This window comes from Leiobunum rupestre, chromosome 4, assembly GCF_980474605.1.
Source record: "Leiobunum rupestre chromosome 4, qqLeiRupe1.1.hap1, whole genome shotgun sequence".
In the NCBI taxonomy this organism is placed as follows: Eukaryota; Metazoa; Arthropoda; class Arachnida; order Opiliones; family Sclerosomatidae; genus Leiobunum; species Leiobunum rupestre.
In genome coordinates, this window is record NC_143387.1 from 1,983,477 (window position 1) to 2,006,634 (window position 23,158).

Below are 23,158 nucleotides of genomic sequence, written 5' to 3' on the forward strand. Positions count from 1 at the left end.
TATAACTTTATAAAAATTCCATAATGACTGTCTTAAAATAGGAGTCGCTAAAAGCCTACGAACCAGGTATAACGCCTGGCGCCTCTAGCGGATTGTCGTGCCGCACTTCGAACAATCGGCCCGTGCTAGAGGTCTCGTAGTTTCTTTCTCCATTGTCCAAAGAACTCCAAACCCAATGATAAGTGATAAGCAGATAACGATAGGATTTGGCGCGGTACATAGAATATCCATGGGCGCACTGAACAAGGGAACTGAGACCAGGGTGGGAAATAAGGATTCTTTTGAAAGTGAACATGTTACCGTAGTTCTCCGAACTGCCATAACCAAATAAAAACTGACGAGACTGGAAAAAACCATCTTAAACTACAATTATTGAAATTATGGTACACAACTTTAAAATTATTGTAAATAAGCGTACAATATTGTACAAGCCTAAAATTATGGTACGACCAAAATTTTGGGCTAAAATTATTGTTTTGTACAATAATTATGGTACGTCTGGCAACGCTGCTAATATTAGAGAAATCTGAAAAAATTCGGAACACAAATCTAAATATTTCGAATAATTTACATGCAGTGTTTCATTTTTGTCAGGTCTAACCCCTCATTCTTTGAAATGAAAAATGTACAGACACTTATACTTTAGGCCTGTACTTTATTTTATGAAGTTATAGAAAAAAAACCTTACTTTTGTAGGGTTTTACTGCCTTCGAAACTCCTTCCCTTATATCTGCAATGTATGCTTCCTTTGGATGGGGTAAAGCTGAAATTTGATGAGAAATCTAGGCAGGATTTGCTGAAATAATACCACAATCATTCGCCATTAAATATTATCTATTAAAAAGATTTATATGATATTACTAATGCTATGTAATCTTATCTATTGACTAGCTTTGTACAAATAATATTTAAAAAAAAATTATTTTCCATCCCTGTGGACTCCTCTTCCATACAACAGCCAAGAACGAATTCATGTAAACTGAGAATATGCACATGCAACTACAGTGTCTGCATGCCTCTTATGTCATTTGGAAGATATTCTCCGCCTGCATATGAAGCTAGAGACCTAGGCTGTATAATTTAAAAAAATTGATAAAATAACTGATTCATCATGGTTTAAAATCATTCTTTCATGTATAACTAATAAAATTTGCAATAGGATTACAAAAATTTTAAATTCTACAACAAAAGATTATACAACATTAACCCTGGTGTTATTTTTAATTTTTATATTATATTCATTTTAAAACCTCCCCAGATATATTTAAAGCTCCATTGTATGTATACTGCTTAAAACATTGCTTGTACCAGCTCGACTCTTGACATAAAACCTTTGTGAAATTTCAATCAATTTTCTAATTTTTTTCTGCTTTTTTACGCATTGCTAAACTATTTTGTTCATTCCCCTTTTTTACACTTTTATGTTAATTTTGTCGTGTTTTACCAATCTCTGTGTGCCCTATGTATTTTTATGACAATAACATTTAATTTCGTACACTATTCCTCTTTTTAAGTTTTTTTTTAATTCATTGGCATTTTAATGTATCCGAGGTTTTGTTAACCAATGAAACATTTTTCCCCGTTAGACCAAGACTGCTAATGGGAACGCAAGCTGTGTCATTCCTTTGAAAACTTCGGGCAAACTTTGGGGCCCCCTAAATGTTAAAATGTGTCTACACGGACTTCTAATTATTGAACCAATAACTTACTGAGAATTTGAGAAATCTTAAACTATTTTATAGAAATTAGATTTTGATCCCTCTTTGATCCACCCCTTTCCTTCAAAGCTATTTTTATAGTAGATTTTTTTAAATTGTTGGAGGAACAACTGCAAAGCGCTTCTTAAAATAGTTTCACAACGTGTAATTCAAAATTTTCTAACTAAATCCAGTTTCTATGTAGTTTGTAGCCATACTTGTGTCCACTCGCGCCTCTTCACTCCTGGAAAACATCTTTGATTCGACAAGGAAAGCCAATTACCCATCTTCTTGGGTGTTTTCCATTGCAGGTGAAGAGGGGACCATTACACAGGACACAGGTTGAGAAATCTCACAGAAAAGGTTTCCTCCCACAACTACCCAGCAAACACAACCGGTCCCAGGGACGTCCCTACCTAGTCCATAGATCCCAGTTTGATCCCGTCCAAAATTCGTCCGAAAGGATGTATTTCGGTAGTCCAGGATACGTCCTCATATCCAAAAATCCTAACACCCCATATTCATCGCAACTGACGTCGCACGGATGTCCTCCTTTCGTCCAATGTGTTTCTACCTTTTTTCGTCTTCTTGTGACGTACTTTAGGACGTCGCAAAAGGACGAAAAGTAGCCTTAACACTTTGTTGATTTTTAAATTTTCCTTGGTTTAATTGTAACGATTTAAGTATTAAATTAAGTGATCCTCTTTTTGATATTTGGCAGCTAAATGTTAATGATAATAATATTTACTTTTTATTTTTATGTACAGCGTAGTCTTAAATAAATATATAATTAACCAACGAAAATATTAAATTAAAATTAAAAAAGGAGAGTTTATTTTTTCTAATTTATTAAAATAATAATTTTATACCATTCTAGCTACAATTTTATTTAATACAAACAAATTATATATTTTATTAAAATTAAAATTAAAACATTTTATAATTACTTTACGTTTTACTTTTACAAGATAGATGGCTCTTCAGCTACTAAAAAAATTGTAATTTATATTTTAAGAATAATGGTTATTTAAAATTTATTATTTTAAAACAGAAATAGATTAAATTTTAAATGTTTCATTCTTTAAAATAATTAAAACATTTTATTAATATCTGAAAATCACAGCCAGATGGCGCTAGCATTTAGACTCTAAAATTTGTTCATGGTATTTTTGACATGCGCTAGCGTCTAGATCAAAGACTGCGGTCTAGATGTTCCAATGTAATAAATTCAAATGAATTTTTTAACTGCAATGAAAACTCTACAACATTTAATTTAAAAATGTCTATATTTTTTAAAATAGTAAAAAACTTTTTTTAAATTATGTTTTATTTTTTATTATATATGAAATAATGCGCTAGATGGCGGTAAGCTCGAATAGTAATTTGATTGTTTAAAAAAATATTACACTTATTCTACTTGTGATCCTAAATATTTTAAAAATAATATTCAAATAATAAATTTTAACTGCAATTCCAAACGTATGCAATATTTAATTTATCAATTGATATAATTTTTGAAAAGTACACAACTATTAATTTTTAAAATTAAATGTTTTTATATATATGCCCTAGATGGCGGTAAGCTCGAATAGCTCCTTTGTTAATTTTGAAAAATAATCAAGTTATTATACTTGACTGTGACCTTAAATATTTCTATCCTTTGATTAAAAAATTTAGATGTAATCTAAAAATCTTATATTTATTTTAATAAAGCTATTGCACTGAAATATATCTCAACGTTTAACTTGAGCCGAGTTAAAACTTAACATTTTTTTTCTCTTTTTAAAAATGCAAAGAATAGAGATTTTAGAATCGTAATACATTACACCAAATAAATTGTTCTTTTAAATATGAACACTATTGAGAGATATGAACTAAATATACCATATATCCTGGATTGTTTGATTAAAATCGGTTATTTAAATTGTAAATTAAAGCAAACGACTTTCTTTAAAAAAGCATTTATTTAAATTCAACGGCGTATGCCGTATCCAGAATTTCATTTCAGTGGAGATTGTGAGGTCAGAATTTCAAGGGGGGTTGCCGACGAAGGTTTAACAGTGTTCAACCTCTCCCCCCCCCGGACACCAACATTTCGGGGGGGGTTTGAAACCCCAAAACCACCCTCTTAAATATGCCCTTGTTTAAATTACCTATTTAATTTCAATGTATACCACTAATAGAATAATTTTTTTTATTAGAAGTAAACTAGGGCGTCACAAAACCCCAACGGGTATTTTTGACAAAAACATGAGCGGAGCGAGCATGGGAGCGAGCTAGCGACAAAATAAATAATTCAAATATTGAACACACATTTAAAGAAATTAAGGTAATAACTTTATATGATAGTAGTTTCAGCCTCTCCAGTTGTTGTGTTTTTATTGACTGTCAAAAGTCGTTATAAATTTGGAGGGCGAAAGGTAATTGCACAATATATTTTAATATTTTCATTATAAAATTTCCGTTTGCCATTATAAAATTTCCATAATAAAATTACGTTCAGCGTTTCTTTCAGAAAATTTTCTTCGGGGGGGGTTTTCCAGACATCCGGGGGTGCCGGTATACAGTGGCGAGCGTAGCACTCCCTGCACGCCTGACAGTGGCGTCGGAAAAGGGGGAAGCTCCGGGGGGCGGTAGACTTTTTGATGCCTGAAAGAAACACTGATTACGTTGGTCATTATAAAATTACGTCTGCCTTCCGTTTGTAATATATTCTTAGACGTTCCCTTGGCAATTCTGGTGCGCGACCGCTTACAACCACCAAATAAACCCGCTTTCCTACTCAGCCGACGGCTTGTAAAAAAAACGTCAAAAAGCAAGCCGTTGATTTCAATACTTATCCGGCCCACAAAACTACTTCTCCGGCCCACAAAACGCCCGTTAAAAAGGCAGCCACCCCTCCAGCAAAATAACTACTTTTCCCGTTAATGAATTTCTAAAATATGGAATTTTTTATTAAATAACGTTATTCTAAAAGGAGAAACCTTTCGGAAGATCTGGAGTTTAACGTCGACAGTGACGACGAATTCGACAAATTGAACAGTTGAAACCGTTCACTTTAATGTCTGGGGAAACTGTGATGAAATTAAGGAGAGTAGTTGAGGTGGAGGAAACTGGCAGTGGTTTACCCATTGAAGTTTGATAAGTTGAAATAAGAGTGTAAATAAATGTGTAATCCAATCGTAGAATAAAAATCTAAAAATTCGAAATGGTTTTATGTAGTCTTTACCTATCTACAACTTTTCTTTAGCATCCCCTCGGAGCGCGAACGGACAAAATTTCCACCAGCTCTCGCTCTGTCTCTCTTCTGCTAACGCCTCTGACACCCCCTCTAGCGCACCTACAATCCCCCTCCACTTCTCTACAAAACGTTTCCGTACAACTCTCTCCTATCCCCGTCTAGCGCCCCCTACCCTCTCCTCTCGCAACCCGTGACTCATACCATTCCTCTTTCTCTTGCGCCTCCCCCTCCTTTGAAACTTATTAACGGACGGACGGACAAAACTTTCCCATAGAACTCGCTGCTAAGAGAGCTACGCTCAATTAGATTTTAGTTTAAAATACTCATGATCCGGTTCAAATCAAATAAATTGAAGTGATATGAATTGCCGATGAAGTTTAAATACAAATAGTACTCAAACTAATGTCGTACGATCTGCGTCCATAGGGCTTGTCGGTGCGGTGCACCGGGGCCCCATAGCTCAAGGGGCCTTAAGGCGGATTAACACAAATCGCGTCGCTTCACGTGATTTAAATAGAGTAGAAGTCATAGCACGTGGGCGCGTGGGTGAAATTTCGCGGGTGAAATCACTCGCAAACCGTTTCAAATTTCGTCTGAGGAGTTCAAGAGAAAAATTTAGTAAAAAATGTTTTAGGGAGATGTCGGAGTTACAGTTTACCTTTGGGTTTTTTATCCCATAAATTGCGACTTGGTGGGAAAGGAAGCGAGTGAGGAAAGTTTTATACTAATTTTTATCGGAATTCCTCGAACACCCACTTTTCCATTTTAATCCGTAGGTAACTGACGACACCGGGTCCCGCTTCCAAGGTTAACTAGATTAGTTGGAAGATAAAGCTTAACGGGGTGGAGGAGGCAAATGGGCCCAATAGTGAGGGCCGTCCGAAGATCAGAAAAGTATCCTCATAAAATATACTGTCAATTAAAATTAATTGTGTCAATTAAATTCATGTATAATTCATAGCTTTTTCTTTCGAATGATATTAGTTTTAGAATAGTTTTCTACTAAGCGTATCTTTTTAAATTAATTAATCTTAATTTTATCGTATTTCTTTTGTAATACCAAATAGCTCTTTATATATATAAATAATAGCGCATATTTTTGTTGAGCTCGCGCGAAATTGCACGAGACCCTCTACACGGAAATATTAGGAGGCGCGCGCTCCAAAAAAAATTGTCTTATACATGCTTGCGCATATATCATTTTATAGAAAGAGCTATAATTCCTTTCACGCTCATGGAAAACAGACGGTGAAAGGGGGGGGGGCTGGGGTTAACCTAGCCCCCCCCAATTAATATTTGATGTAATGCTATAGGGATAAGGGTGCATAATGATTCGACTGTGGTGCATAATGGTGCGTTATGGGTGCGTTTGATTGGTTAACAAGTTTTAGGATAAAGTTGGCCCCCCCTTTGAGATTGCAATTTCTTACTGAACACCATGGGGGGTGCGTAATGGTTTACGGATGGTGCAAAATGGTGTATAATGGGTGCCTTTCAATCAACTTGTTAATTTTTGAACACAGCGTTTGGGGGGGAGGGCAAGTTAACTGAGCCCTTTCGAGTTCTTATCTGTAGTTTACGTCACTGGGAATTTACCAGGTTACCGCCCCTTTTCCGCGGCTTATTTTAAATAAAAATTAAAAATTTCAACATTGAAATGTTCGCGTACGATTACAAAAACCTATTCGCAAAATTTACTAATTTAATCACGTCAACAATTAAATGTATTGTTTATATCTTTATATTTCTGCTTACATTTATTTTTTAATTTAAAAAGTGTCGGTAAAACCTAGGTTAAAACATGTGAAACCACAACCTTTTAGTAGTGCTCGGAATTATTTATTCATTATCATAAATTGCGATATTTTTTTTCCTCGTCGTATTGAAGAAATAAACTTGTTATGTAACCAACGATTTCGTTAATCTACTACTCATTCTACTTATTCAAATAAATAATTGTTTTTATTAAGTTTTAGGTGTATCCACTTTCTTTTATTCAGCTATTTCATCTTGAAATATTACTATTTAAATTAAGGCTAAAAGTATTTATTCGTGAATAAAAAAAGTCCGAGCACTACTTATTAGTAACTACATTTCCAACTAAATAAACCCCCAGTGTATCAAACACGTGTTCGTGCGTTTTCATTCGAAGAAAATCCAGATTTACCAAGGGAATACAGGTGCGTTTCCCGTATTTCAGAAAATACGTGTTTTCTCAAATACGAGCGTTTTCATTCAGCGTAGCACGGATTTAGAAATACGGATTTAGGAAATCCGTATTTCCTACCTCCATGAAAACATAGTCATTGATACTTTTAGTAATACAAAATTTTCCCCGCGCTTCAGAGTGCTACTAGTGGCGCCTCTAACGGCTGGTCAAAGGCTTCTCCCGTGTTTCGAAAGTGTTAACAGGTTTATTGTATGGAGACGCCTGTCTAGTAAGCGAAGCGTATATATATAGTCTTGGAACAGAAGTAAGAGTTAGGAACGAATTTCCGGCTCCGAAACCTAAGATTGCCCAATACGTCTACGACAGACTAGCATAAACCGAAATCGTTCTGTGTGATACTTACTACTATTACGTTACTTGCGAGTTTAGTGGAAAAGTTAAATATGTCTTTTGTTCCATCAGAATTGGAAAAACAGTTTTTAATATCATAAGCTAGGGTAGAGACATTTCTTATAAAATGGCAAATAAATTTATATATATTACTATAAGTATGACTCTACCTATTCAGCTAATGATATGTTTTTAATGTTTAATTTTTGTCAATGAACGCCAATAATGATGTGACTTAACACTAACAAGTATCTGCGATTTGATCCAATCTTTGAAACAATTTGCCGCCGTGTGCTTTATGAGTTTTGACGGAGCAGCGAAAATTTAAATTTGAATGTTTTCAAAAGGGCAAATAACGCGTACTTTGGAAAAATAATGATGAAATTTTTAATAGGGGGGGGGGAAACAACTATTATAAACACTAGATTATTTTCAAAGATAAGTGTTTTATTTTTTTTACGAAGTAACGTAAAAAAATTATATCCATCGAGGACGTATACAAATAAAACGTACTCTAATATGGAATATGACATAGTAAAAAGCAAGGGCGTATCCAGGATTTTATTTCCGGGGGGGTTTTGAGGGAAAATTTCAAGGGGGGGTGCTGACGGAAGTTTCACTGATTTATATTAGGCACCCCCCCCCCCCGGTCATCAGCATTTCGGGTGGGTTTGAACCCCCAAACCCCCCCCCCCTTAAATACGCCCTTGGTAAAAAGGAAAAAAAAACGTGGAAAAAGCAGTGAAAAATCGAAATAAGTATCATCGTTAAGAACGGAAGAGTTTCTCTTGGCATTCCTACAATGCATTCTTACAATGCAAAAAACATTTTACATAGCGAACAAGGACTTAAAATTAATTTGGAAATGCATGGATAGCGCAGAACTAAAACAACATTTTTGAATGGAAATTTATAGCAGAACGTGCAGCTTGGGGGGGGGGGTTGGTGGGAGCGATTAGTACGCTCTACCAAAACCACTTTAAAAAAGGTGTTAAGTAGAGCCTCATTAACATACGAGGAAATGGAGACGACATTAGCCGAAACTGAGGCAGTGGTCAACTCAAGACCCTTGACCTACGTCTATAACGATATAAACGAACCCATCCGTCTCACACCTGCTGAATTCTTAATTGGGAAAAGAATTACTTGCCTCCCTCATGGACTAATTAGTCCATGCCTCCGTCCTCAGAAATTTCCAAAAGACAAATTACCAGCTACTCGTGTCGAATTAACTAAACGGTTAAATTACCGACAAAAATTAATTCAAAACCTTTGGAAACGATTTCGACACGAGTACTTGATGGAGCTAAGATCGGCCCATCACGCCGCGACCGTAAAAGAAAATAGATTAATTGAAATTGGTGACGTCATGCTTGTTCATGAGGATAATCTACCTAAACAGGTATGGAAACTCGGTGTAATCACTAAAATCTTTTACGGCCGCGACAAAAAGGTGCGGAAATGTCAATTAAGAATGGCGAACCGTAGCGAGTTAATCAGGCCAGTACAATTGCTCTACGCGCTTGAAATAAAAAATGATAAAAACAGTAAAAAAGCGAAACTGAACGATTGAAATACTACTGCAGTATTTCGGGGGGAGTGTTAAAGAGTGTAAAATAAATTAACTAAAATTTCTTAAATTAAAATAAAAGGTAAAATTCAAACATTTAATAATTAAATCTTTTTTTTATGAAGGAAAATATATTACTTCTTTAAAATTGTATAAAATGTAGGTATACCAAAATTAGAAGAACCCCCAACTGATAAATTGGTCGTAAAACTATTGACAGGTGCTTGGCGAAATTGAAGAAAGGGTTTCGGGAAATTGGGAGAGGCTTTGCGACTTCTCGGGCCGTCCGGACATGGTACTATTGTATTAAGTCAAAGTGGCGTACCTTTCGCGGGACGTTTGATACACCGCGCGTTGGTTATCTCGCTTGGATAATGGTTTCGGAGAAAGTCGTCTCTCCTTTTATGACAAAATAATTTTCGCTTCAGGCATGTCATGGTTTAAGAAGTTTAGGAAAGAAAGTTGGGGAGAGACAAAAAGTTTCCATTAAGATTTGAAATTTGTATTCTTGAGGACGGAGAAAAAAAAACTCCATCCATTCCTCACTTCGCATTTGGAGCTCTTTCAGAGCAGAACCTTTTTTCGTTATTAATAAAATAGATTTTTGTTACGAAGTCAAATTATTACATTAAAAATGAAGTTAGCCCACAATTTGGGAACAATAATTAATTCCCGCTTATTATTAGTATTTAAAATTAGTTTACTCGCAAACTTAATCTCCCAGCATTAAATTAATTATAAAGGAATTGAAACCAGTCGTATGGAATTTTCTTAACTCACGTTTGTTATTTACTACAAAATTGGAGAAGCTACCCATTATTTCAGTAATTGCGTTGTCAATTGCTCCATCAGCCCCCATGTCAAACTATAATTGCCTCGAAGCTTTCCGATACAAAATTTCTTCAAAATGGCGTCCCCCGGGGGTCAGTTATATCGCCTTTATTGTTCAACTTGTATATAAATGATTTATCCACTATTATTAATGATGGTCTATATCTTTATGCTGACGATACCCTATTACTCCATGGTGGTAAATGCCTCGATTTTGTGATCCAAAATACTAATATATTATTAGATAAAATAAGTAAATGGCTGGAAAAAAATAACTTAAAATTAAACTTAACAAAAATTGAATAACGTATACTTAGTATTATAGGAAAGATAAAACACTACTTCTTTAGACCTACATATTAATAAACAAAAATAGAGTAAATTAATATAAATATTTGGGAATTATATTTGATGAACATTTGATTTGGAATTCTCATATTAACATATTATGCAACTCTCTAAGAAAAATATTTGGCTGTATATACCGATGTAAACATTTATTAATTGTCACCGAAATTTTTATATAACGACATTTCAATGTAAATAACAACATCCCCGCGCCCATTTCTATGTAGCGACGTTTCAATGTAAATAACAACATCCCCGCGCCCATTTGTATATAACGACGTTACAATGTAAATAACAACATCCTAGCGCCCATTTGTATATAACGACGTTACAATGTAAATAACAACATCCCCGCGCCCATTTCTATGTAACGACGTTTCAATGTAAATAACAACATCCTAGCGCCCATTTGTATACAGGGTCTTTTTTTTTGCTCGGAAAAGTGTTTTTTTTTTCAAAAACTATTTATAGTACCGATTTCAAATTTGGAAGGTCAATTCTCTATACCGGGGGACATCAGTTTGAGAAATTTGAGCGTTTTCGGTAATGTTTTTCACCAATTTTGAAAAATTATTTTTCGACCACTAGGTGCGAGATAAAAAATTTCTATTATAAAGTTGTAGGCCGTCATCGAAAACCCTTAAAAATTGTTCACTCGACGAAAAACAACTTATTTATCAGTGAAAATTCGAGCTTGAAAAATTTACAAGTTGGTGAAGCCAAATTACGATTGTTTGAAACGATAATTGAAAAGGGAACAAGTCTAATACAAACGTAGTAGAGTTTTCACACTTGAAAAAATGTACACCTTTGGTTTTTAAATGCAGATATTTTATTCACATAAATTTTTACAAAACATTTTCAATAATATCACCATTGGCTGCAACACAGGTTTGTGCGCGGACAATTAAGTTCTCAAACGCTTTCTCTACCATTTCTGGTGTGACGTCTCGGCAAGCACTAATTATTCGTCTAATGAGTTCCTCCCTAGTTTCAATGGGCGTGGCGTATACCTTTGCTTTAACGAATCCCCAGAGAAAATAATCCAGCGGTGTTAGGTCAGGTGACCTTGCTGGCCAATGCACTGGACCATTTCTCCCTATCCACCTTTCAGGAAACTCGTTGTTGAGGGGCTCAGTTACTTGCCGGGAAAAATGCGGAGGGGCGCCATCTTGCTGAAACCACAACTGACGTCTTTCAGCCAATGGAAGGTCGTCGATTGCGTCACTCAGTTCGTTCTGTAGAAAATGTAAATACCTTTGGCCGTTGAGGTTCGTCGGCAGGAAAAAGGGACCAATCAAACGGTTTCCAACAAGTCCAACCCAAACATTGACCCGTTCAAATTGAACCTGGTGATGATATTCAAAACCCCAATGTGGGTTGATGTCAGACCAAAGATGGCTGTTTTGATGATTAAAGGGCCCATCTCTAGAAAATGACGCTTCGTCGGAGAACAAAACATGGCGCAAAAATTGTCTATCTTCTTGGACAGCATTTAGTAACCAGTTGCTAAATTCATAACGTCTTTGATGGTCTCCGTCAATTAGTCCTTGGTGGAGCGTAGCTCTGTATGGGTGATAGCGATTCTTACGAAGAATTTTCCACACACGATTTGCAGAACAACCCAAATCACCAGCGGCGTTAGCGCAACTGTGACGAGGATATGCCACAAAGTACGCGAGTACATTGTTCTCGAAGTCTAAATCCGGTTGACCCAATCCGCGAAACCTAGGTTGCAAGTTACCAAATTGATTGAAATTGTGAATTGCTCGTCTTACTGTATTTACAGATGGTGCTCCATTTGGATGTCTTTCTGCGAAGATTTCAGTCACTCTTCTAAGGTTTTGCGCTGCTTCTCCATAGTAAATGACAACTATCTCGGTACGCTCAGCTACCGAATAACCAGGCATTGTTCGAAATATTATCAAACACTGATAATAATCTCCCAAAGTTTTCCTTTAAATACCCAATGCATGTTTAGGATTGACCTATAGCCTCGTGTTTTTTAAATCCGGTCGTTTTTTTAACCAAAGTTTCAACTGGATTAGGTAATTCGGTTTCAATTATCGTTTCAAACAATCGTAATTTGGCTTCACCAACTTGTAAATTTTTCAAGCTCGAATTTTCACTGATAAATAAATTGTTTTTCGTCGAGTGAACAATTTTTAAGGGTTTTCGATGACGGCCTACAACTTTATAATAGAAATTTTTTATCTCGCACCTAGTGGTCGAAAAATAATTTTTCAAAATTGGTGAAAAACATTACCGAAAACGCTCAAATTTCTCAAACTGATGTCCCCCGGTATAGAGAATTGACCTTCCAAATTTGAAATCGGTACTATAAATAGTTTTTGAAAAAAAAAACACTTTTCCGAGCAAAAAAAAGACCCTGTATAACGACGTTTCAATGTAAATAACAACATCCCCTATATAATTATCATTAATAAAAAAATTGTCAGCCCATACATTATAATGCGAAACTGTAAATAAATCATAAATGTGATTTTCGTGGGTTTATTTTTTGGAATAGTTCAGGCATTTTGTTATATTTCATAACAATATTATATTGTCAATCGAAATTAGCTAAGGTTGATATATACTTCGGGTACAAGATAAAGCTAATACTTTGACTAACTCATAAATATATAGGAATATAATTAATTTATGAAAACCGAAAATACTTTTCATACAAGTACACCCGAGAAAATGTATAAACAGAACTCGTCTGATGGCCCAAATAGAGGCAACTCCGACATGAAGAAACAATGAATCTATGAGCAAAATGTTCGGGACCAGACAATTTAGAAATTTTGTTTCCTCAGTAAGCCTTTCAATACTAGTCACTGACTGTCACTCGCAACCATATCTAATCACCATAAAAAAATATTGCATAGCTGTATAATAGCTAGACGTTGGATGTTTGAGAAAAATGTCTAACCACTCTAAAAAATATACAACAAATGTTTGTTATTAAATTACCTTCTGGGTTGCTTGCAAGATTTGACAAGCTTCGATTTACGAAGAGGTAAGAAACTTCTAATCAACGCAAATGGCCAACCTTTTCGCTGACGACAATGGGACACCGGCCAAAATTGGGAGGTACCGAGATTGCCTTTGAGAGCGCTGAAACGATAAGCTGAAATGGGTGGCTTGTTCACATATTAAACAGTTTAAAAGCGAGTCAGCGAGGAAACGTTAAACGCGGAGGCGAGGAGTTTTGATTGAAAAGCGAGCCTAATCGCGGGCGGCGAAGAAGGGGTTTCAGATGGGAAAGGAAAAAAAGCGGTGTGAAGATCCTACAACTTGGGTTTAGTTAATCTTCTCATTTCTCCCCCCCTTACCCCTTCTGAAAAGCGGGGTAGGAAGGGAAGCAAGTGTGGAAAGTTTTGGGATTTATTTTTCTCTCCCCTTTCCGTTCCGACTAACTTGCTACACCAGATCGCTCTTCCAAGGTCAAATAGAAAGGTGGAGAAGCTTACGGGGGGAGGGGCGGCAAATATTTTTAGATATAATCCAATCAAGATGTTACAGAACATATCCCGAAGCAGCATCTTCGGATTGTATCAAAAGCACTACCAATTTAGCCTAAAGAAGGAGGAATAGTTACAAAAACGTTGGATTTAAAAATGAATTGGGCGTGAATTTAATTTTTTTCGTCCCCTTTTTTGGTTGTTTAACTTCTCAAATAAATGAAATCAAAGTTAAGAAACCAACCTGGCATAAAAGCGTATTAAGGAAAAAGCCTAGCGCCTGGTTTATTTCTTCAAAATATATTAAAAACTATAAATTTTGTATTTTTACCTCTCCGAGGGTACTATGTAACCAAAGAGGGTTTTTTTCTTAAGCAAAGAGAGTATAACTCCCAAATATCCACAGCTTTTCTTATTTACACGTAAATATTCTGCCCTGTCGCGCACAAACGAACGTACAAATTGCCCAAGCGCGTGGTGCAAATCAACAAATTGAGAAAACGGTTATAGCCCCTTTAAGGGAAAGGCTAAGGAAAGAACTAAGAAGATAGAAGAAACGTTATTAAAGTGGTTTTAATTTATTTTAATTAATTACGTTATACGTAAGTAACCGTTCGCCACTAACGTTATACGAAGAACCGAGTTTCCGGCTCCGAAACCTACGATTACACAATAAGTCTACGACAGACTAGCATTAACCGGAAACTTTTTGTGTCTGTTACGTTACTTATGATTTTACAAGGAGACATCCCGAAGAGTAACCCACCGATTTTGGTCAATCCTAAGGGGAATTTATTCAATGGGCTACCGTGTTGCCATGGCAACGAAAAATATTTTTGACAACAAAAATTTAAATTTTCCCATTGAAAATAACATGGGATTCAGACCTATTCCTAGGGCCCCCCCCCCCCCTGTGAAACATTTTAACAAATTTCAAAAATTCGAAAATGCCAAAAATAGAAAAAAAAAGATAAAAATTGACAAAAAAAACATCAAAACTGATCAATTTGAGGTCAAAATCCCATGTTATTTTCAATGGGAAAATTTAATATTTAGTGTTGTCAAAAACATTTTTCGTTGCCATGGCAAAACGGTTGCCCATTGAATAAATTCCCTTTAGGATTTTTCATGATACATGAAGGGCTACCAATCCCCCGAGTTTGAACAAAATCGGTGGGTTACACTTCGGGATGTCTCCTTGTTAGTGAACTCGTTAATTTAAAACAGAAGCACAAAACAAAATTGTAAGAATAATTTTTTAGGTGGCATTAAATAGACTAGCGGTTCCCAAAAGGTGTTCCGCGGAACCCCGGGGTAAAAGAGTCACAGGGGTTCCGAGAATTCGCAGCGCGGCCATCTTTGTTTGTGTCAAGAGTTTAAGATGAGTAAAAAAAATGAGTTGGGGTTCCGCCAGAATTAGGTGGATAATTTAGGGTTCCATAGCAAAAAAAATTGGGAACTGCTGAAATAGACACTCTCGCGAATTTAGCCCCTTTGCCCGCTGGCTGGCAGACATGCTACTTTTAATTCTATTGGTCGTCAAATTCGGGAAGCTACCGGGGAGCCGCGTTCCACGTCGTTTTTGACTCAGCTGATAGCATTCGCAATACAGCGGGGTAATGACCGTTTTTGAGGGGAGGGATAAAGAGGAAATTGGTCAAGTTTCAAGTATTTTGCCAAAACCGGGGGGGGGGGGGGGGGGATAATATTAGAGAATAAGAATTTCCCGGAAATTCCCCCTCCCCAACTTTGCTCACCCATTAGGTTTTTCTCTGGATACGAGTACCACCAAAGAATTTCGAATATTCTTTGATACGACGATCGCGTGAAACCTTTCTGGTTCAGTATTTCTCAGTTGCTTGCCTCGTTGTCGACTTTTTTAACGCGCAGTACGCGCTTGTGTTTCTTCAATTTCGACGCTTGGAATACAACGTTCATACTAGGTAAGCTACAATAATATTATATTTTTATTGAAATTTTAATAATTAGTTCAAATAAAATATCCGTAAAACTAAGTAATTCCATAGGATAAATATATAGTGATAAATTTCCGCGCCAGTTTTAAAACTTTTGATTTCCAGTAACGTCTGCTTACAACAAACCTCTTACTGTTTTCGTTTGCCACTAAAAGAGGGCGTATTCCTAGTTTTCGAATTTGTGTTACTTTTTATTTTAGATTTCGATTTTAGGGTGTCTTAATTTTTAAAGACATTTTAGTTTGGTACACTTCTCATTAAAAAAATAATTAGATAATTACAAAGATAATATACAAGTATGTCACTAGTTTTGTAACTTAAAGGTCTACCTTCGTTTCGAAGGAAGGATTTTGTTAAGAGACGGCGTTACTGACTAATCCTCCAGTTTCATATCGGCGCGTGGTTAGCCATTTCAAAATTCGTTCTAGCCTAGTTACTTTCTGATTTCTATAATCATAACTGGGTAATTATGCTACTTCATGATTTGTTGAAAATTTATATTTTAATTGAACGAAAGAAAAAAATAACGTAAGAAAATGTCATTTGAGGTTCATTTAGTAAAGCCAAAGCTACGGTTCTAATCAGCGAGCAATCCGCCATTGCAAAAATGGTTCTAGTTACCTTCTGATTTCTATGGCTACTAAGCATTACCATAACCTAAATAGGAATTTCGGTAAACTATTGGCAATATTGTACTAAAGTTACTTGACGTCAGCGTTGCCATATGTACTAAAATTATGGTACAAATACCATAATTTTGCATCATGTTATAAATGGAACTATTATTTTGAGAACATACTATATAGTACCCAAATGTACCATATTTCCAACCTATTGTACTATAATGGTACTATTTTCCTATTAACATTATTTCTACTAATAAAATAATATGAATTTCTTATTTACTATACATAAAATCGTCGCATGAAAGCAAAAACCCGGTAACTTTATACTAATTAAATGTATGGTTAAGATTACGTAGATTTTGCTTTCAGGCGACGAAATATTAAGCGCTTGTTCAAGTGTTGCCAGATCACTCGATAGTCAATACCATAGAACAGCGGTTGCCAATTTTTTACCCTTTTACGGAACCCCAGGGTTCCGCGGAACACCTTTTGGGAACCGCTGCCATAGAAATCGGAATTTCTAATCTGCAAGCGCGGCAAAATTTTAAAAATCGTTCTCATTATATTTTCTCATTTCTATGGTTGATACTGACTTCATCCACTCCTCATAAAGAGAGCGCGAACCGTTCGCCTCCTAAAGAAGGGGGATCAAAAAAGGGGGGGAGTTGCTGCATGTTTGTGGATTACTATCGCGGATTTGCTTCACTGGTGGTGTTTTGTAGCGGACACTCTGAAATCGGAGTTATAACGTTCAACATTGGCATTATAGTCCAGGTTAAAGTAATGGTCCTAGCTTGACGTTACTATCTCCACGTTGTTTTTTTTTAAATATATACAAAGTGGTGTCGACCTGAGGCTACATACCTCCACGTTTATTCTCGCTACTCCATGATTGGACGCTTCAATAAAAGATACTCAGTTTCTACTCCCCTCTCCAAATTCATCTGGGAAGGAGCTATTTCCGGTCGGTCGGTTAAACGGTTAGAATGGCTAGCCAAAAAATCATATTTAAGCCAATTGGAGACGCGTTTTTGCCCTCATGAGAATTTTGCGTTAGATAAGAAACGCGTCGGCTCACGTGTAAAAGGAACATAGTTACTAATGTTAATTTAATTTAATAAAACTAAGTATAAGAAGATAATATTATTATTATTATCATCCACTTATGGTATAAATAATTAAAATTATATGTAATATTTTTATAATACCGGGCAATGTTAAAGCTTCTCATGGAGGCAGAGTTAATTTATTTCGTATAAAATAATCTTTTGGTAAAAGATGAAAACTCATTCTCTTAGAACTAAACATATTACTTTTGGAGTACGGTATGCAACAAGTGTTTCCTTTTAACCCGGTAACTTTTTTGGCATGTTAACTCTTGGCAAAAAACCGATGTTACGTTCGAAAAAGTTTCCAGCTTTCTAATATTTCAACAAGCACTATATAAATAATAACTTACGAGTCCTGGCGGTCGGAAATATTACTTCTTGGCAATTTCTGGGAAGATGTATTATTTAAGCGCCTATTCCAATCAATTTACCACAAAGGACAACCTAGCTCCTCTAATCATGATTGCTATTAAAAAATTCCAGCATTGATCTCGACGAGGTGAATTTTTAATACAAACTTTTTCATGTTATAACTTCATTATAGCGTTTATTAATTCAAATTCCAGTAAAACAACCTTGCTTAATATAAAAAAATAAAAGTGAAGACCAGCTGCTAGTCCCAACATAGTCCCAAGTCCTAACGATATCTTAGTGGTTTTCTATGTTTGGGCGCTGTTATTTATTATTATCATCTTGGGTTGTTTAAATGAAAGTATACCAAAAGACCAAAGCTAGAATAAGGTCTGTCTTTTTCCATTTTATATGGCAAAGTCTCTATCAGGGGCTTGGTTTTTCTCTTTCTTTGATTTTTAATATGAAGCGTCTTTAAACTAGGCCATAACTGGAGAACTATCGACTTTGTAATTTGATAATATTTCATTTGGTTTTGAACTGATAAACACTGATTACTTTCGTTTGTGAATATATTATATTTATTTGGTCAATAATATTTTGTAGATAGAGCTCTTGTATTTTAATTATGGATCCGGAGTTAGAGTATTCATTTATTATTTAACTAGAAATTAACGTTAACTGGGAAAATGCAAAAGCAACTCTAGTGACTGCCCTTGTTCTGTTGGTACACTATAGACCTATACTAAAAGATGGAAAAAAATATCAATCCCGGCCCAGAGGATTTTTAATTTATATGATGGGTTATCAAAATTAGCTATTTCGATTCACGGCAGATGATTATACATCGAACACTAGAAACAGCACAGGGCCGGATAGGCGTTTTCCTTTCATTGCCTTTTTTACGAGTGGCCAGGTGCGACCTCACCATCAGCTCCCTGCACTAACTATTAACCTCAGCAAGTTTTTATGGAAAGGGGAAACCGAACAACTTGGGGGAAAACCCCTTTAACCAGTGGGGAGAGAACTTACAAACTCTACGCAGAAGGAGTGGTTCTCGGAATTTTCACCCAGTGCCAGAAGCTGGTATCGAACCCCGCTCCTCTTGCTGCGAGGGCTAACCACTCCGCCACCCCACTGAAAGTGTGATATTGGACCTATTTTTTACTGAATGCTTGGAGTTAAATACAAGTTGGGAGGGGATAATGGTGCCATGGTGGTATGCCTTGGGGAAAGACAAGAAGTTAAAAAGAAGAATATAATACCAAGAATGTATTTATTTATTCTCAGGGAGAATGAATATGTCGATACGATCGACGGACACGTTGAGGCCCTAACCCCCTCACGCTAAGGGGGGGGGGGGAGAAAAAGGAGGCGGTCTTATTTTTTGCGTCCTCGCAGCAGCGTTAATCGCGTCGGAAAACGTAATTTTTAAGAACCAATGAGATTGCAGTATTATTTGATTTTATTAAAGCGGAGGAGCATACCGGGGGGCACAACGGGTGGAATTAGAGAAACGCTAAAAATAATCTCAACATATTCATTCTCCCTGAAAATAAATAAATACATTCTTGATAATACCCAATACTAAAAAAAAAGAGATAGAAAAGGCGATAATAACTGATACTAGCCGAACATTCATTAAACCTTTAGCATTAGAAAGTACAAGAAGTGTCACACTTTGGGTAAATATGTCACTTTTGCTAATAGTCACTTTTTATTTGGAGTTCAGTAGTTTTGCTAGTATTTATGTTTTGGAGTTCAGTAGTTTTGCTAGTATTTATGTTTTGGAAACTAATTTGAGCCGTATTTAACGGAATAAAGTTTTTGTTTTTTAAATTAATATAGTTAGTCAGAAGTGATGAAAGCGTAATATAGCATACAGAAACAGAGCGTTTTAAGCGATAGAAGTGTTGAAAACGGTGACCAATTAGTGACATTAAACTGAAGTATTTAATGTTTATTATACAATAATTAAAGGCACAAATTAAAATTATAATAATAAAAGCTTTATTCTATTATATTCCTGATCTAATATCTATTTATCAAAATAAATCAAACCAAGCCACTACCTTATGCCATTTTCCCCTTAAGTTGTTCGTAAAATTGGAAAAAAGGTTTTCGAACTTGTGTATGAAATTTAATATTTTTTTTTCAGAACCCACTATGCCAAAAACAAGTTTCAAGAGACAATTTGCATTATCATCCCGACAAAGGGCACGAATTTTAAAGTTGAATGTTTCTCAGGCATTAGAGAGAGATGTAACGTGTAATAGAAATATTGATAGTGCGCTAAATTTAGAAGTTTTTGAGACTAACAAATTAATATCTAGTGGAAGTGAACCGTTTATAACAGATAGTCAATTAGAAGTTGAAGAGCAGGTGAATCTATTTAATAAATCTTGTCCTATCAAAATTTACAATGATAAATTGCCCAATGAACACTATTTTATTCCAAAAGAGACAATACTAGTAAGCTCTAAGGAACAAAATATTCCTGAGAGCAATAGTGTAAAAGAACCTGATTTTCAAAATAGCTTAGCTAACTGGGCAGTTGAACATCGAATTAGCAAGACTGCTGTTACAAAATTATTAACTCTCCTTAAAAAGCACAAGTGCCATAGTGATTGACCCATGGATTCCAGGTCACTTTTGAGTACTCCAAGAATTACTACTGTTCAAACCATGCCACCTGGTGAATATTATCATTTTGGCTTTGAATCTGGTTTGAAACACTTATTGAACTCAAATCAAAACCAAATTTGCGACATCAAAGAATTAAATATTTTAATTAACATTGATGGATTACCTATCTCGAATAGCTCGAGAAGCCAATTTTGGCCAATTTTAGGTATGGCTCCTAAAATTAAAAATAGTAAGCCATTCATAATAGGGGTTTTTAATGGACCTGGTAAGCCAGAATCTTCTAATTTATTCTTGAGCAGTTTCGTGAATGAAACAAATCAGTTGTATGAAAGTGGTATTGTAGGCGCTTCGAATGACGATACTATTGCAATTCGCGTATCAGCATTTGTTTGTGATACACCTGCGCGATGCTTCATTTGCCAAATGAAAGGCCACTCTGGTTACTTTGGCTGTGATAGGTGTAAAATAAAAGGAGAATACTTGGAAAGAAGGATTTGTTTTCCAGGAGTTGGATTTGAGTTAAGAACTAATGAAGATTTTAGATCAAAATGCCAAAAAGGTCACCACATTGGTGATTCTATTCTACAAGACATTCCCTATCTTGATATGGTGAAAAGCTTCCCACTTGACTATATGCATTTAGTTTGTCAGGGTGTAATGAAAAAACTTTTAATGACTTGGATAAATGGGAAAAACTCAAAATTTAAACTAAGAAAAGAACAGATAGATAAACTTTCAAAAAATCTTGTATCCATTTCAAAAACTACTTGCTCTGACTTTGCCCGTAAACCACGTTCTTTAAATGAAATTGACCATTGGAAAGCAACTGAGTTTCGTCAGTTCCTATTATATTCAGGGCCTCATGTGTTACTTAATATTCTGCCTAAAGCCCATTTCGATCATTTTCTGTCACTGCACGTGGCTATTCGTATATTAGCTTCGGATCAACTCTACTTAGAGATGAATGACTTTGCAGAAAAATTATTATGCTTCTTCGTTCAGAAATATGAAATTCTTTACGGAAGACATTTGATTTCGTATAATGTGCACGCGTTAATTCACCTGGCAAAGGAATGTGAGTTGTTTGGACCTTTGGATAACTTTAGTGCGTTCGCTTTTGAAAATTATTTACAAGAACTGAAACAAAAACTGAGTCATTCAGGATATCCATTAAAGCAAATAATAAATAGAATATTTGAAGAAAGGGCTCTTGAAACTCTCTCATCGCAATTGCAACATGTTAGTTGGCCAAAATATAAAATAAATCACACATATGGACCATTACTACCCGAGTGTACTGAGCCACAGTACAAAAAAGCTGAATTTGAAAACTTTGCAATATCCGACAGCAATAGAGATAACTGTGCTATTCTGTCTGATAGTTCCGTAATTATTGTAGATAACATTGTTACTACTTATACAGGGGATAGTGTTGTAATTGGTAGGAAATTTATGAAAATGGAAAATTACTTTACTGAACCTTGTGAGTCTTCAATGGTTGGTATATACCAAGCCAGTTGGCTATCAAGCCACCTTAAAATGTGGCCTATCAAGAATGTTATTGGAAAGGCACAGAAGTATCCAAATGACAATAACAATTCTTTCTTAATTGTAAAACTGGAACACGCCATCTAGGTATGTTAAGTTTTAATAAAGTAAATTATAAAACCTAGAATGAATTGACAATAACTGAGAATGTAGACAGCAATATTTACCACATTTAGCGTTAAAGCTAACTAAAGGGGGACGTCACAATAATCACATCGTAGTCAGTCTCTCCCTGCATTCGAAGAATATTGTCTGTACATTACTCGGGCAGATTAAACTGTCCCTTGCATATTATTCAGTACTGTTAATTCAGTCTTCTTTGGCTTGGTTTAATAAATTTGTTACTCCTACTTAAACCAAGTCAACATCTTGCTAATGCAAACACATATTTCATTCAAGTCTAATAGTCCTTGCTTGCTTAATTCGCATTGTTTAGTTCTAAACTGAAGTACTAGCTAGCTGCGTTGAATTGAATCTCGTAGCTAGTTTTTTTAAAACTAATTGCATGTATTGATTGATATTGAAGTTAGTTAAAGTACTTTCCATTGTTATGTATTCAGCAATTGTAAAATTTGTTAAAAGGAATTGCAATTACTGATTATAAAGAAACTTTTTATTAAGAAAAACAGTTGGTGCTGTAGCCATGTTTCTGAACTATTTGCTTTACGATACCATAATAGTTCAAATTCCAAATTTCTGATTTTTTTTCAGTCTTGATTTCTACTAAAATATACTTCAATTTTACAGTTTGTAAAACTTGTTTGGAGAAATGTCGGAAGTGCTTTTTTATGTTGTGGAATTCTCATCAAGCCTAGGAATAGCTGTTGCTCCAACTGAGTGGGTTGACAGACATGGCACTGATAAGAAACTTTGCTCGTGGCCGCCAAAGCAAATGGGAAATTTAGTTACAAAAAGAATAAAAGCAAAGGATGAGTGGGAAGTTTTTCCCGTTAAAGTTCTATTTTCATGTGGTACGGTATAAACCTTTATTTACAATTATCATGTTCCAAATTTTATATTAAGGCGTTTTTTTAACCTGCTAGATTTAACTTTTAGGTAAAATGTAAATGTGGGTTTTAACTTATTTCCAGTGGTTCCACACAGTTATTGAACATAATACTGCTTATAAAAGCCGTTTGCCCTTAGTTTTTAATAGGAATAACACCATGTATGTATTTAATCATT

The 23,158-nt window shown here is 35.4% G+C and overlaps 2 protein-coding genes across 2 annotated transcripts; both read left to right on the forward strand.

Moving 5' to 3' along the window:
- Positions 1–8,519: 8,519 nt before the first annotated feature.
- LOC149945871 (uncharacterized) lies at positions 8,520–9,071 on the forward strand. Its single transcript, XM_090173812.1, has one exon. The coding sequence runs from the start codon at positions 8,520–8,522 to the stop codon at positions 9,069–9,071; it is 552 nt and encodes a 183-aa protein (XP_090029938.1).
- Positions 9,072–20,413: 11,342 nt separating this feature from the next.
- LOC149945872 (uncharacterized) lies at positions 20,414–22,060 on the forward strand. Its single transcript, XM_090173819.1, has one exon. It carries the CDS (start codon positions 20,414–20,416, stop codon positions 22,058–22,060), a length of 1,647 nt encoding a protein of 548 aa, XP_090029945.1.
- The last annotated feature ends 1,098 nt before the right edge of the window (positions 22,061–23,158 follow it).

Bases quoted from the DNA above. Each gene is read 5' to 3' on its own strand.
- LOC149945871 (XM_090173812.1), top strand. From the start codon at position 8,520: ATGGAGACGACATTAGCCGAAACTGAGGCAGTGGTCAACTCAAGACCC.
- LOC149945872 (XM_090173819.1), top strand. From the start codon at position 20,414: ATGGATTCCAGGTCACTTTTGAGTACTCCAAGAATTACTACTGTTCAA.